At 38.0% G+C, this 13,925-nt stretch overlaps 1 protein-coding gene across 4 annotated transcripts in view; it reads right to left on the bottom strand.

Annotated features, from left to right (window-relative positions):
• Positions 1–764: 764 nt before the first annotated feature.
• Positions 765–13,925, bottom strand: part of ERICH1 (glutamate rich 1) — a 90,803-nt gene continuing 77,642 nt past the window's right edge. For all 4 annotated transcript variants that reach the window (XM_081269819.1, XM_081269818.1, XM_081269817.1 and 1 more), the window contains exon 6: positions 765–1,147. In XM_081269819.1, coding sequence (XP_081125945.1) covers positions 1,074–1,147 — 74 coding nt within the window. In that variant the 3' untranslated portion in view covers positions 765–1,073. The remainder of the gene's footprint in view (positions 1,148–13,925) is intronic.

Genomic DNA, 13,925 nt, shown 5'->3' with positions numbered 1-13,925 from the left:
ATCTGATCCACAATTTTACCTTCAAAAGAATGAAAACAAATGTCCATAGAGAATCTTGTATATGAATGTTCTTATCAGCATTATTCATAATAGGCTAAAGGAGGAGACAACCCAAGTGTCCATCAACAGATAAATGGATACAAAAAATATGGTCTATGGTCACAGACTGTGAAATGTTCTTTAGCTTTAGAAAGGATGAGAGTGTGATGAATGTGCAACCTGGTGAAGGGACTAAAGCTTCTAAACCATCTACCTAAAAATGATCAAGGCAATACTTTTTGTGTCCTGTACATTTTACCACTGAATGATAACTATAAAACTATCATTTCCATGGACAGAGACAATGCTCTTCTAAAATGTGAAACCAAATGACTGAGGCTTTTACAAGTCAGCAGCTAAAAGCTGGTCACTCTTCCCATGACAGAGAGAGAAAGACAGGCTCTTGACACTCTCAACTTAGAATAATCCTCCATGATCAAATTACTCAAACCAGAGCTTTGTAATACTCACAAGGCAGTCCTAAAACCAAGATTTTCAGATACAAAATGATGTAAAACTTCAGAAAAACATAGCAACTTCAACTATATAGTTTGTTTAATAATGCTCATTTTCATTTTTTACAGCAATCAGAAAAACAACCAAGTTTTATGTAGTCATTCAAGACATATACAACTGCAGATAAGGGAGAAATTTCAATTTTCCCCAATTTCTCATTTAAAGTCTCAAATGTCACCTTACCCATTATATACAAGCACAGAAATAAATAATATGTCAAAAATGTCTTTAATGTTCCCAGGACTTGAGTTACAAAGAAAATATCAAGAATTTAATCTTCTTTGTATATAAGAATTAACTCTTTTTTTAAAAAAAGAGTAGTTATAGTTGTACACAATATCTTTATTTTATTCACTTATTTTGATGTGGTGCTGAGGATGTAACCCAGGGCCTTGTATATGCAAGCAAGCACTCTACCACTGAGCCACAACCCTGAGAATTAACTCTTAGTCTATTCTGTATTTGTCTTTTACATTTTCTGGTTAAATACTAGCTCTTCTTAAAGTGGTACACTGATTTCACTCACTGTCTTTCTCAGGAAACATGTGTGTGATCCAGTAATTAAAGAAGGTTGAGATTACTCTGGCATGGTCTGAAAGAAAACAAAAACAAAACAAAACAATGAATAAAATAGAGCTGAAGCAAAAAGATAAGTTACAAATTCTTACTGTGTAGTTATTAGCCTTTAGGCCCCAAGTAGATCCTGAAATAGTCTAATTATGATGTAGACAGGGCCACAACACAACCTGTGAATCACACATTATACAACAGACACAGAATCGGTTCTGAGTGTCTGTGTTCTACTGGGGCTCTCAAGCTCTACTGTACCCCAACTCCATGTTCTCATAGTATTACAGGGTTACACTTCACATGCGAATTGAAATCATAAGGAGATAGAAGTTTGTGTCAAAGGTGAACAAGCAGGAGAAAACTGAAAGGGGGACAAGATGGGTTTTAGGAAACTCACTTTCATGAGGCCCAGTACTATACCAGAACAGCTAGAGCAAATGGTCAAGGGACCAAGCAAGTCTTGGAAATCACCTGCCAGTCCTTGTATGGCTTCCTGGGAGAACCCTAACTCTGATAAAGATTCTCTTTGAATGCTAGGCTTCCCAATGTGCAAAGACTCTAGAATCTAGTTTAGGACAGTTCTACCACTTCTAAAGACATCAGCCAAGGGCATAGGTACAGGGAGGAACCTCCGCAGGGTTAGTCAGCTCCTGGGTTGCCACTGCTGCTGACATGGATGCTTTACTTCCAAACCAGATTGGAACCTGAGACCTGGTGCTTTGAGGAGAGAGGTCCGACCTGACCACTCTTCTGAAGCCACTCTGAGACCCTCCCAAGGCTGAAGCTCTTCTGACCAAGGGCAAGGTGCCTGACCTCTGCAAGACTCCTTTTCTCACAGGCAGGGTGGTAAAACTTCGCCTCACTTTAGACTGAGAAATTCTAGCAGGAGGTCTCAGTGCCTGCCTGGGATAGTAGTTCAGCCAATGGCAGCTCTGACTTTAAAGTGTGTCTGTGACACAGTGTAACATGCCAGCACCAGATCCACTCTGTCACTGAGCACAGACCTATTCCAGGGCTTCAAAAGCACAAGAACTGGGCTTAGGAAATGTCTGTACCCGACTTGAGTGAAGTGTCGGATTTAGGACATGTGGCAGGCAGAAAACGTTTTGTACCTGATGTGAAATGCTATCCCTAGAGATGAGACCTCGTTAGATTTCATAAACTAGTTTCATGAGAAAGTAAACTTAATTCTAAATAATTATAGAGGCCAAATAAGCATCAGACAAATTTGATCTTTGAAAACAAAGTTTGATCATATAAAATTTTATTTTACAAAATAGCTCAATATAGAAAAAACTAAGTGCCTCCTACCACCTGCTCAAGGGGAATACACTGAACAGAGATTAGTTTTATCAACTCAGTAAAGCAAATGTATTGTGGATTTTAATATTGGGGATCTCTGACTCCCTGACAGCTGCCCAGACTCAATGCATTTCAGGACACTGCAAAAGAATCTTGTGCAGATTTAAAGAACTAAAATTTCAAATTTTAAGTGGTTTATTTTAATCCCATAAAAATTTCATATTAGGAAGATGGTGGCGAAGGGAGTGCATCACCCCCATGTACCGCGTCACTGTGCTGGAGAATGACGAGTTAGAACCGCTAAAAGCTATCTTGTTAGGAATTTCCAGCAAAATTGGGGTGTTCCAAAACCTAGAGGAAGGATTTTCATCGCACGAGGATCAGCTATGGGGGCTCAAACGCGAGCAATTTGTCAGCACGGAGGGTCACGCTGCTTATTCAGCAAATCGCCCCACAGCTAGAGTCTGCGGCACGCACTGGGAAATGACAAGATAGCAACGCAAAGATACAGCGCTGCATATCAGCTCCTGTCAGTTGTTCAATCACTGTACTCAGTGCTGAATTCTGGGTTTGAGATGGGGGAAGGAAGCGGTCCAATTCGGTTCTCCACACCGGTCAGAGCACTGAGGAAGCCAGCGGCCACCATCTTGGAGAGCTGACGTCATCATCCCTGTTTTCGACTGATCGCAGCTCATTCAGCTACAGAACAGGTAATTTCAGGCTGCCATTCGCCTGCGTCTTGCAGACAAATTACTCAGGTTCAGTGCTAAAGAACTGGCGGAAACTGCTTCTTGGAGCCTGCTCCTATCAGAACATCCACCGAGCCAGGAGCGGCCGAATTCCGGCTCCCGGAACTGCTCTGGCCCAGGGCTAAAGAACACGCGGAAACTGCTTCTCGGGCCAGGTCCTGCTGAATACTGTGGAGGCCAGAGGGGCAGAGCAGAACCGCCGCCCGCGCCTGGAACAGGCCCAGCGACCTGCCGGCGTGGTAGGCACGTCACCCCAATTGGAGTAGGGGCAGAGTAGAGCCGCCGCCCACGCAAGGGAGACTTTTCAACTATACAAGAGCAATATAAATATATAGGGGGAAAATTTCAAAAACACAACAGTTTCACCAAGCAGAAAGAAACGCGAGCAGTATGAAAAGACAAGGAAAGAAAGGACCACAAGCAATGCAGGTCAACTCAACTTTAGAAGAGGTAATAGCTGCAGCAGATGGAATGTCAGATAAAGAATTCAGGATATACATGCTTCAGATGATCTGGAGTGTCAAGGAAGACATTAGACAGCAAAATCAGACAATGAAAGATCACTTCGTCAATGAATTACATAAACAAATCCAAGAAGCAAAAGATCAACTATACAGGGAGATAGAGGTTATAAAAAACAAACAAACAGAAATCCTAGAAATGCAGGAAGCAATAAACCAACTTAAAAACTCAATTGAGAATACTACCAGCAGAGTAGAACACTTAGAAGATAGAACATCAGACGAAGAAGACAAAGTATTTCAACTTGAAAAGAACATAGACAGCTCAGCAAGATGGTTAAGAAACCATGAGCAGAACATCCAAGAAATATGGGATAACATAAAGAGACCAAACTTAAGAGTCATTGGGATACAGGAAGGCATAGAGCTCCAAACCAAAGGAATGAGCAATCTATTCAATGAAATAATACAAGAAAACTTCCCAGACTTGAAGAATGAGACAGAATCCCAAATCCTAGAAGCCTACAGGACGCCGAATGTGCAAAATCATAAGAGATCCACACCGAGACACATTATAATGAAGATGCCCAACATACAGAATAAGGAGAGAATTTTAAAAGCTACAAGAGAAAGGAAGCAGATTACATTTAGGGGTAAACCAATCAGGATAACAGATGATCTTTCAACACAGACTCTGAAAGCTAGAAGATCCTGGAATAACATATTTCAAACACTGAAAGAAAATGGGTTCCAACCAAGAATCGTGTATCCAGCGAAATTAAGCTTCAGGATGGAAGATGAAATTAAAACTTTCCATGATAAACAAAAGTTAAAAGAATTTGCAGCTAGAAAACCATCTCTTCAAAACATCCTCGGCAAAACATTACAGGAAGAGGAAATGGAAAATAACAATGAAAACCAACAGTGAGAGGTAGGACAGTAAAGGGGGGAAAATAATCAAAGAGGAAAAAAAACCATGTTTAGTAACATAAATAAACAAATATGGCTGGAAGAACAACCCATATCTCAATAATAAACCTAAATGTTAATGGCTTAAACTCACCAATTAAGAGACACGGGCTAGTAGAATGGATCACAAAACAAGACCCATCAATATGCTGCCTACAGGAGACGCATTTAATAGGAAAAGACATACATAGACTGAAGGTGAAAGGTTGGGAAAAATCATATCACTCATATGGACTTCGGAAACAAGCAGGAGTGTCCATACTCACATCAAATAAAATAGATTTCAAGCCAAAGTTAATCAAAAGGGATAAAGAGGGACACTACATACTGCTCAAGGGAACCATATACCAACAAGACATAACAATCATAAATATATATGCCCCAAACAATGGTGCAGCTATGTTCATCAAGCAAACTCTTCTCAAGTTCAAGAGTCTAAGAGACCACCATACAATAATCATGGGAGACTTCAACACACCTCTCTCACCACTGGACAGATCTTCCAAACAAAAGTTGAATAAGGAAACTATAGAACTCAATAACACAATTAACAACCTAGACTTAATGGACATATATAGAATATACCACCCAACATCAAGCAGTTACACTTTTTTCTCAGCAGCAAATGGATCCTTCTCAAAAATAGATCATATATTATGTCACAGGGCAACTCTTAGACAATATAAAGGAGTAGAGATAATACCATGCATCTTATCTGATCATAATGGAATGAAACTGAAAATCAACGATAAAAGAAGGAAGGAAAAATCATGCATCACTTGGAGAATGAACAATAGGTTACTGAATGATCAATGGGTTATAGAAGACATCAAGGAGGAAATTAAAAAATTCTTAGAGATAAATGAAAATACAGACACAACATATCGGAATCTATGGGACACATTGAAAGCAGTTCTAAGAGGAAAATTCATTGCTTGGAGTTCATTCCTTAAAAAAAGAAAAAACCAACAAATAAATGATCTCATACTTCATCTCAAAATCTTAGAAAAAGAAGAGCAAAACAACAGCAAAAGAAGTAGAAGGCAAGAAATAATTAAAATCAGAGCTGAAATCAATGAAATCGAAACAAAAGAAACAACTGAAAAAATTGACAAAACTAAAAGTTGGTTCTTTGAAAAAATAAATAAAATCGACAGACCCTTAGCCATGCTAATGAAGAGAAGAAGAGAAAGAACTCAAATTACTAGCATACGGGATGAAAAAGGCAATATCACAACAGACACTTCAGAAATATAGCAGATAATCAGAAATTATTTTGAATCCTTATACTCCAATAAAATAGAAGATAGTGAAGGCATCGATAAATTTCTTAAGTCATATGATCTGCCCAGATTTAGTCAGGAGGATATAGACAACCTAGACAGACCAATATCAATTGAGGAAATAGAAGAAACCATCAAAAGACTACCAACTAAGAAAAGCCCAGGACCAGATGGGTATACAGCAGAGTTTTACAAAACCTTTAAAGAGGAACTAATACCAATACTTTTCAAGCTATTTCAGGAAATAGAAAAAGAGGGAGAACTTCCAAATTCATTCTACAAGGCCAACTTCACCCAGATTCCTAAACCAGACAAAGACACATCAAAGAAAGAAAACTACAGACCAATATCTCTAATGAACATAGATGCAAAAATCCTCAATAAAATTCTGGCGAATCAGATTCAAAAACATATCAAAAAAATTGTGCACCATGATCAAGTAGGATTCATCCCTGGGATGCAAGGCTGGTTCAATATACGGAAATCAATAAATGTTATTCACCACATCAATAGACTTAAAAATAAGAACCATATGATCATCTTGATAGATGCGGAAAAAGCATTCGACAAAGTACAGCATCCCTTTATGTTCAAAACTCTAGAAAAAACTAGGGATAACAGGAAAATACCTCAACATTGTAAAAGCTATCTATGCTAAGCCTCAGGCTAGCATCATTCTGAATGGAGAAAAATTGAAGGCATTCCCTCTAAAATCTGGAACAAGACAGGGATGCCCTCTCTCACCACTTCTGTTCAACATAGTTCTCGAAACACTGGCCAGAGCAATTGGACGAAAGAAATTAAGGGCATAAAAATAGGAAAAGAAGAACTTAAATTATCACTATTTGCAGGTGACATGATTCTATACCTAGCAGACCCAAAAGGGTCTACAAAGAAACTATTATAGATAATAAATGAATTCAGCAAAGTGGCAGGATATAAAATCAACATGCATAAATCAAAGGCATTCCTGTACATCAGCGACAAATCCTCTGAAATGGAAATGAGGACAACCACTCCATTCACAATATCCTCAAAAAAAAAATACTTGGGAATCAACCTAACAAAAGAGGTGAAAGACTTATACAATGAAAACTACAGAACGCTAAAGAGAGAAGTAGAAGAAGATCTTAGAAGATGGAAAAATATACACTGTTCATGGATAGGCAGAACTAACATCATCAAAATGGTGATATTACCAAAAGTTCTCTATAGGTTTAATGCAATGCCAATCAAAATCCCAACGGCATTTCTTGTAGAAATAGAGAAAGCAATCATGAAATTCATATGGAAAAACAAAAGACCCAGAATAGCAAAAGCAATGCTAAGCAGGGAGTGTGAATCAGGCGGTATAGCGATACCAGACTTCAAACTATACTACAGAGAGATAGTAACAAAAACAGCATGGTACTGGTACCAAAACAGGTGGGTGGACCAATGGTACAGAATAGAGGACACAGAAACCAATCCACAAAACTACAACTATCTTATATTTGATAAAGGGGCTAAAAGCATGCAATGGAGGAAGGATAGCATCTTCAACAAATGGTGCTGGGAAAACTGGAAATCCATATGCAACAAAATGAAACTGAATCCCTTTCTCTCACCATGCACAAAAGTTAACTCAAAATGGATCAAGGAGCTTGATATCAAATCAGAGACTCTGCATCTAATAGAAGAAAAAGTTGGCTCCGATCTACATATTGTGGGGTCGGGCTCCAAATTCCTTAATAGGACACCCATAGCACAAGAGTTAATAACAAGAATCAACAAATGGGACTTACTCAAACTAAAAAGTTTTTTCTCAGCAAAAGAATCAATAAGAGAGGTAAATAGGGAGCCTACATCCTGGGAACAAATCTTTACTCCTCACACTTCAGATAGAGCCCTAATATCCAGAGTATACAAAGAACTCAAAAAATTAGACAATAAGATAACAAATAACCCAATCAACAAATGGGCCAAGGACCTGAACAGACACTTCTCAGAGGAGGATATACAATCAATCAACAAGTACATGAAAAAATGCTCACCATCGCTAGCAGTCAGAGAAATGCAAATCAAAACCACCCTAAGATACCGTCTCACTCCAGTAAGATTGGCAGCCATTATGAAGTCAAACAACAACAAGTGCTGGTGAGGATGTGGGGAAAAGGGTACACTTGTACATTGCTGGTGGGACTGCAAATTGGTGCAGCCAATTTGGAAAGCAGTATGGAGATTTCTTGGAAAGCTGGGAATGGAACCACCATTTGACCCAGCTATTCCCCTTCTCGGTCTATTCCCTAAAGACCTAAAAAGAGCATGCTACAGGGACACTGCTACATCAATGTTCATAGCAGCACAATTCACAATAGCAAGACTGTGTAACCAACCTAGATGCCCTTCAATAGATGAATGGATAAAAAAATGTGGCATTTATACACAATGGAGTATTACTCTGCATTAAAAAATGACAAAATCATAGAATTTGGAGGGAAATGGATGGCATTAGAGCAGATTATGCTAAGTGAAGCTAGCCAATCCCTAAAAAACAAATGCCAAATGTCTTCTTTAATATAAGGAGAGTAACTAAGAACAGAGTAGAGATGAAGAGCATGAGAAGAAGATTAACATTAAACAGGGATGAGAGGTGGGAGGGAAAGGGAGAGAGAAGGGAAATTGCATGGAAATGGAAGGAGACCCTCAGGGCTATATAAAATTACATACAAGAGGAAGTGAGGGGAAAGGGAAAAATAATACAAGGGGGAGAAATGAATTACAGTAGAGGGGGTAGAGAGAGAAGAGGGGAGGGGAGGGGAGGGGGGATAGTAGAGGATAGGAAAGGAGCAGAAAACAACAGACACTAGTATGGCAATATATAAATCAATGGAAGTGTAACTGATGTGATTCTGCAATCTGTATACGGGGTAAAAATGGGAGTTCATAACCCACTTGAATCAAAGTGTGAAATATGATATATCAAGAATTATGTAATGTTTTGAACAACCAACAATAAAAAAAGTTTCATATTAGTTTAGGTCAATAAAACTGACCATTTATGGTTTATAATACAACTTTACTATAGAATTTAAGTGTGTCAAATCTTATATATATTAAATACTTAATAGCAGGTCTCACAACCAACCAAAAGTGAAGAGCCAGCCTGTGGGTAAAGGCCTTCATCTCCTGTGCACAAGCCGCGCTCTGCTGCTTTCCACCCAGGGGCCCACTCCCAAAGACACACTCCTCTTGGCCTCTTTCTTTCTTCTTTTTGACAAAAAAAAATACTTCTTTATTAGTGAGTTTTACAATATGGATAATACATAGAAAAAATAGAAGTAAATGCAGACCCATCTGGCAAAAATGAACTACAAAGAAGGTAAAGATGCCACAACTCAACCCACACAGGGCAACACACTGAAGCTGGTACCGAAGATAGCACCAAGCTCTCAGTTTTTTTTTAAATTTTTTTTAATTAGCTACACATGACATTACAATGATCTTGGCAATCCATACATTTTTTTAAATTTTTTAAAAAATTTAAATCTAATTTGTTATGTTTGACAGCAGAATGCATTACAGATCATATCACACACATAGAGCACAGCTTTTCATATCTCGGGTTGTACACAAAGTATATTCACACCACTCATGTCTTCATACATGTACTTTCAAGTAATGATGTCCACCTCATTGCACTGTCTTTCCTACCCCCTGCCCCTCCCTTCCCCTCCCACCCCTCTGCCCTATCTAGAGTTCATCTTTTCCTCCCACGCTCCCCCTTCCAACCCCACTATGAGTCAGCCTCCTTACATCAGAGAAAACGTTCAGCATTTGGGTTTTTGGGATTGGCTAACTTCACTTCCAACGCCATCCATTTACCTGCAAGTGCCATAATTTTATTGCCTTTTATTGCTGAGTAATATTCCGTTGGGTATATACACCAAAGTTTCTTTATCCATTCATCATTGAAGGGCATGTAGGATGAACTTAGGATGAACCTCACTTGATCATGGCTCCACAGTCTAGCTATTGTGAATTGTGCTCCTATAAACATTGATGTGGCTGTGTCCCTGTAGTGTGCTGTTTTTAAATCCTTTGGGTTAGACTGAGGAGAAGGATAGCTGCGTCAAATGGTGGTTCCATTCCCAGTTTTCTGAGGAATCTCCATACTGCTTTCCATAATGCTTGTATCAATTTGCAGTCCCACCAGCAGTGTATGAGTGTGCCTTTTTCCCCACATCCTCACCAACACTTTTTTTTGGTTTGTCTTCATAACAGCTGCCATCCTGACTAGAGTGAGATGAAATCAGAGTAGTTTTGATTTGCTTTTCTCTGATTGTTAGAGATGTTGAGCATTTTCATATAATTGTTGATTGATCGTATATCACCTTCTGAGAAGTGTCTGTTCAGTTCCTTGGCCAATTTATTGATTGGGTTATTTGGTTTTTTGGTGTTTAGCTTTTTGAGTTCTTTATATACCCTAGAGATTAGTGCTCTATCTGATGTGTGAGGGGTAAAAATTTGCTCTCAGCTGTAGGTTCTCTGTTCACCTCACAGATTGTTTCTTTTGCTGAGAAGAAACTTTTTAGTTTGATTTCATCCCATTTATTAATTCTTGACTTTAATTCCTGTGCTGTAGGAGTCTAATTAAGGAAGTAGGGGCCTAATTGGATATGATGGAGATTTGGGCCTACCTTTTCTTCGATTAGATGCAGGGTCTCTAGGTTTTTGATTCACTTTGAGTTTTGTGCAAGGTGAGAGATAGGGGGTTAATTTCATTTTGTTACATATGGATTTCCAGTTTTCTAAGCACCATTTTTTGAAGAAACCATCTTTTCTCCAATGTACATTTTTGGCACCTTTGTGTAATATAAGATAATTATAATTTTGTGGGTTAGTCTCTGTGTCCTCTTTTCTGTACCACTGGTCTCTCAGTCTGTTTGTTGCCAATACCATGCTGTTTTTGTTACTATTGCTCTGTAGTAGAGTTCAAGGTCTGGTATAGTGATGCCTCCTGCTTCACTCTTCCTGCTAAGGATTGCTTTAGCTATTCTGGGTCTCTCTATTTTTCCAGATGAATTTCTTGATTGCTTTTTCTATTTATATGAGAAATGCCACAAGGATTTTGATTGGGATTGCATTAAATCTGAATAATGCATTTGGTAGTATGGTCATTGTGATAATATTAATCCTGCCTATTCAAGAACAAGGGAGATCTTTCCATCTTGTAAGGTCTTCTTTAATTTCTTTCTTTAGTGTTCTGTAATTTTCATTGTAGAGGTCTTTCACCTCTTTTGTTGATTCTCAAGGTTTTTTTTTTTTTGAGGATGTTATAAATGGAGCAATTTTCCTTGTTTCCCTTTCAGAGGATTTGTCACTGATACACAGAAATGCCTTTGATTTATGGGGGTTGATTTTGTATCCTGCTACTTTACTACTAGTAAACTTCTACTAGTTCTAGAAGTTTTCTGGTAGAATTTTTTGGGTCTTCTAGGTATAGAATCATATCGTCGGCAAATAATGCTAATTCAAGTTCTTATTTTCCTATCTGTATCTCTTTAATTTATTTCGTCTAATTGCTCTGGCCCATGTTTCAAGAACTATGTTAAATAGAACTGGTTGAAAGAAGACATCCTTGTCTGGTTCCAGTTTTTAGAGGGAATGCCTTCAATTTTTCTCCATTTAGAATGATGTTGGCCTGGGGCTTAGCATAGATAGCTTTTACAATGTTGAGGTATGTTCCTGTTATCCTTAGTTTTTCTAGTGTTTTGAACAGGAAGGGGTGTTATATTTTGTTGAATGCTTTTTCTGAGTCTATTGAGGTGATGACTTACATTTATGGATTTCTGTATTTTGAACCAACCTTGCATACCTAGGATGAACCTCACTTGATCATGGTGCACGATCTTTTTGATGTTTTTGTATTCAATTTGCCAGAATTTTATTGAGAATTTTTACATCTATGTTCATTAAAGATATTGGTTTGAAGTTTTCTTTCTTTAATGTGTCTTTGCCTGGTTTTGGAACCAGGTGATATTGGCCTCATAGAATGAGGACACAGAATGAGTTTGGAAGTGCTGCCTCTTTTTCTATTTCCTGAAATAAATTGAAGAGTATTGGTATTAGTTCTTCTTTATAAGTCTTGTAGAATTTAGCTGTGTATCCATCCAGTCCTGGGCTTTTCTTGGTTGGTAGGCTTCTGATGGCGTCTTCTATTTCATTGCTTGAAATTGATCTGTTTAAGCATGGTACTGGCACCAAAACAGGCAGGTAGACAAATGGTACAGAATAGAGGACACAGAGACTAACCCACAAAATTACAACTACCTTATATTAGACAAAGGTGCCAAAAGCATGCACTGGAGAAAGGATAGCATCTTCAACAAATGGTGCTGGGAAAACTGGAAATCCATATGCAACAAAATGAAATTGAATTCCTGTCTCTCACCATGCATAAAAGTTAACTCAAAATGGATCAAGGACCTAGGAATTAGACCAAAGATTCTGTGTCTAATAGAAGAAAAAGTAGACCCTGATCATCATCATGTGGGGCTAGGTCCCAAGTTCCTTAATAAGACTCCTATAGTGCAAGAATTAAAACCAAGAATCAACAAATGGGATGGATTCAAACTAAAAAAGTTTCTTCTTAGCAAAAGAAATAATCTGTGAAGTGAATAGAGAGCCTACATCCTGGGAGCAAATTTTTACCCCTCACTCATCAGCTAGAGCACTAATCTCTAGGATATATAAAGAACTCAACAAGATAAGCACCAAAAAAAAAAAATAATCCAATCAATAAACGGGCCAAAGACCTGAACAGACACTTCTCAGAAGAGGACATATAATCAATCAACAAACATACGAAAAAATGCTCATCATCTCTAGCTATCAGAGAAATGCAAATCAAAACTACTGTAAGATACCATCTCACCCCAGTAAAAATGGCAGCCATAATGAAGACAAACAATACGTGTTGGTGAGGATACGGGGGAAAAAAAAGCACACTCATACATTGCTGGTGGGACTGCAAATTAGAGCAGCCAACATGGAAAGCAGTATGGAGATTCCTTGGAAAGCTGGGAATGGAACCACCATTTGACCCAGCTATCCCTCTTTTAAGACTATACCCAAAGGACCTAAAAACAGCATACTACAGGGTCACAGCCACATCAATGTTTATAGCAGCACAATTCACAATAGCTAAACTGTGGATCCAACCTAGATGCCCTTCAGTGGATGAATGGATAAAAAAATGTGGCATTAATACACAATGGAATACTACTCAGCCCTAAAAAATAATAAGATCATGGCATTTGCAGGGAAATGATGGCATTAGAGAAGATTATGTTAAGTGAAGTTGATCAATCCCTAAAAACAAATACTGAATGTTTTTATGATATAAGGGGGGTGACTCAAAGTGGGGTAGGTAAGGAGAGCATAGGTGGAAAATTGCCTCTAGATAGGGAATAGGGGTGGGAGGGAAAGGGAGGGAGAATGGGAATAGCAAGGATAGTGGAAGGAGATGGTCATCATTATACAAAATTCATGTATGAAGATGGGAATTTGGTGTCAACATACCTTCTATACAAACAGATTTGATAAATTGTGGTATAAATGTGTATTAAGAATTGTAATGCAAAAAAATATGAATTTAATGCCCTCCTCTATTGTGATGTATGTAAAAAATAATAATAATAAAAAAGAAATTGATCTGTTTAAATTGTGTATATCATCCTGATTCAATTTGGGCAAATCGTGACCTTAGAAATTTGTCAATGCCTTCCATATTTTCTGTTTTATTGGAGTACAAGTTTTCAAAATAATTTCTAATTATCTTCGTATTTCTGTAGTGTCTGTTGTGATATTTCCTTTTTTATCATGTATGTTAGTAATTTGAGTTTTCTCTCTCCTTTTCGATAGTATGGCTAAGGGTGTGCAAACTTTATTTATTTTTCAAAAGAACCTACTTTTTGTTTTGTCAATTTTTAAATTGTTTCTTTTGTTTCAATTTCATTGATTTCAGCTCAGATTTTCTTTATTTCCTCTCTTTT

Source organism: Spermophilus citellus, assembly GCF_964194105.1.
Source record: "Spermophilus citellus genome assembly, chromosome: 16".
Lineage (NCBI taxonomy): Eukaryota > Metazoa > Chordata > Mammalia > Rodentia > Sciuridae > Spermophilus > Spermophilus citellus.
Note: the sequence above shows the minus strand (reverse complement) of the source record. Positions and strands in the feature narration are given on the sequence as shown.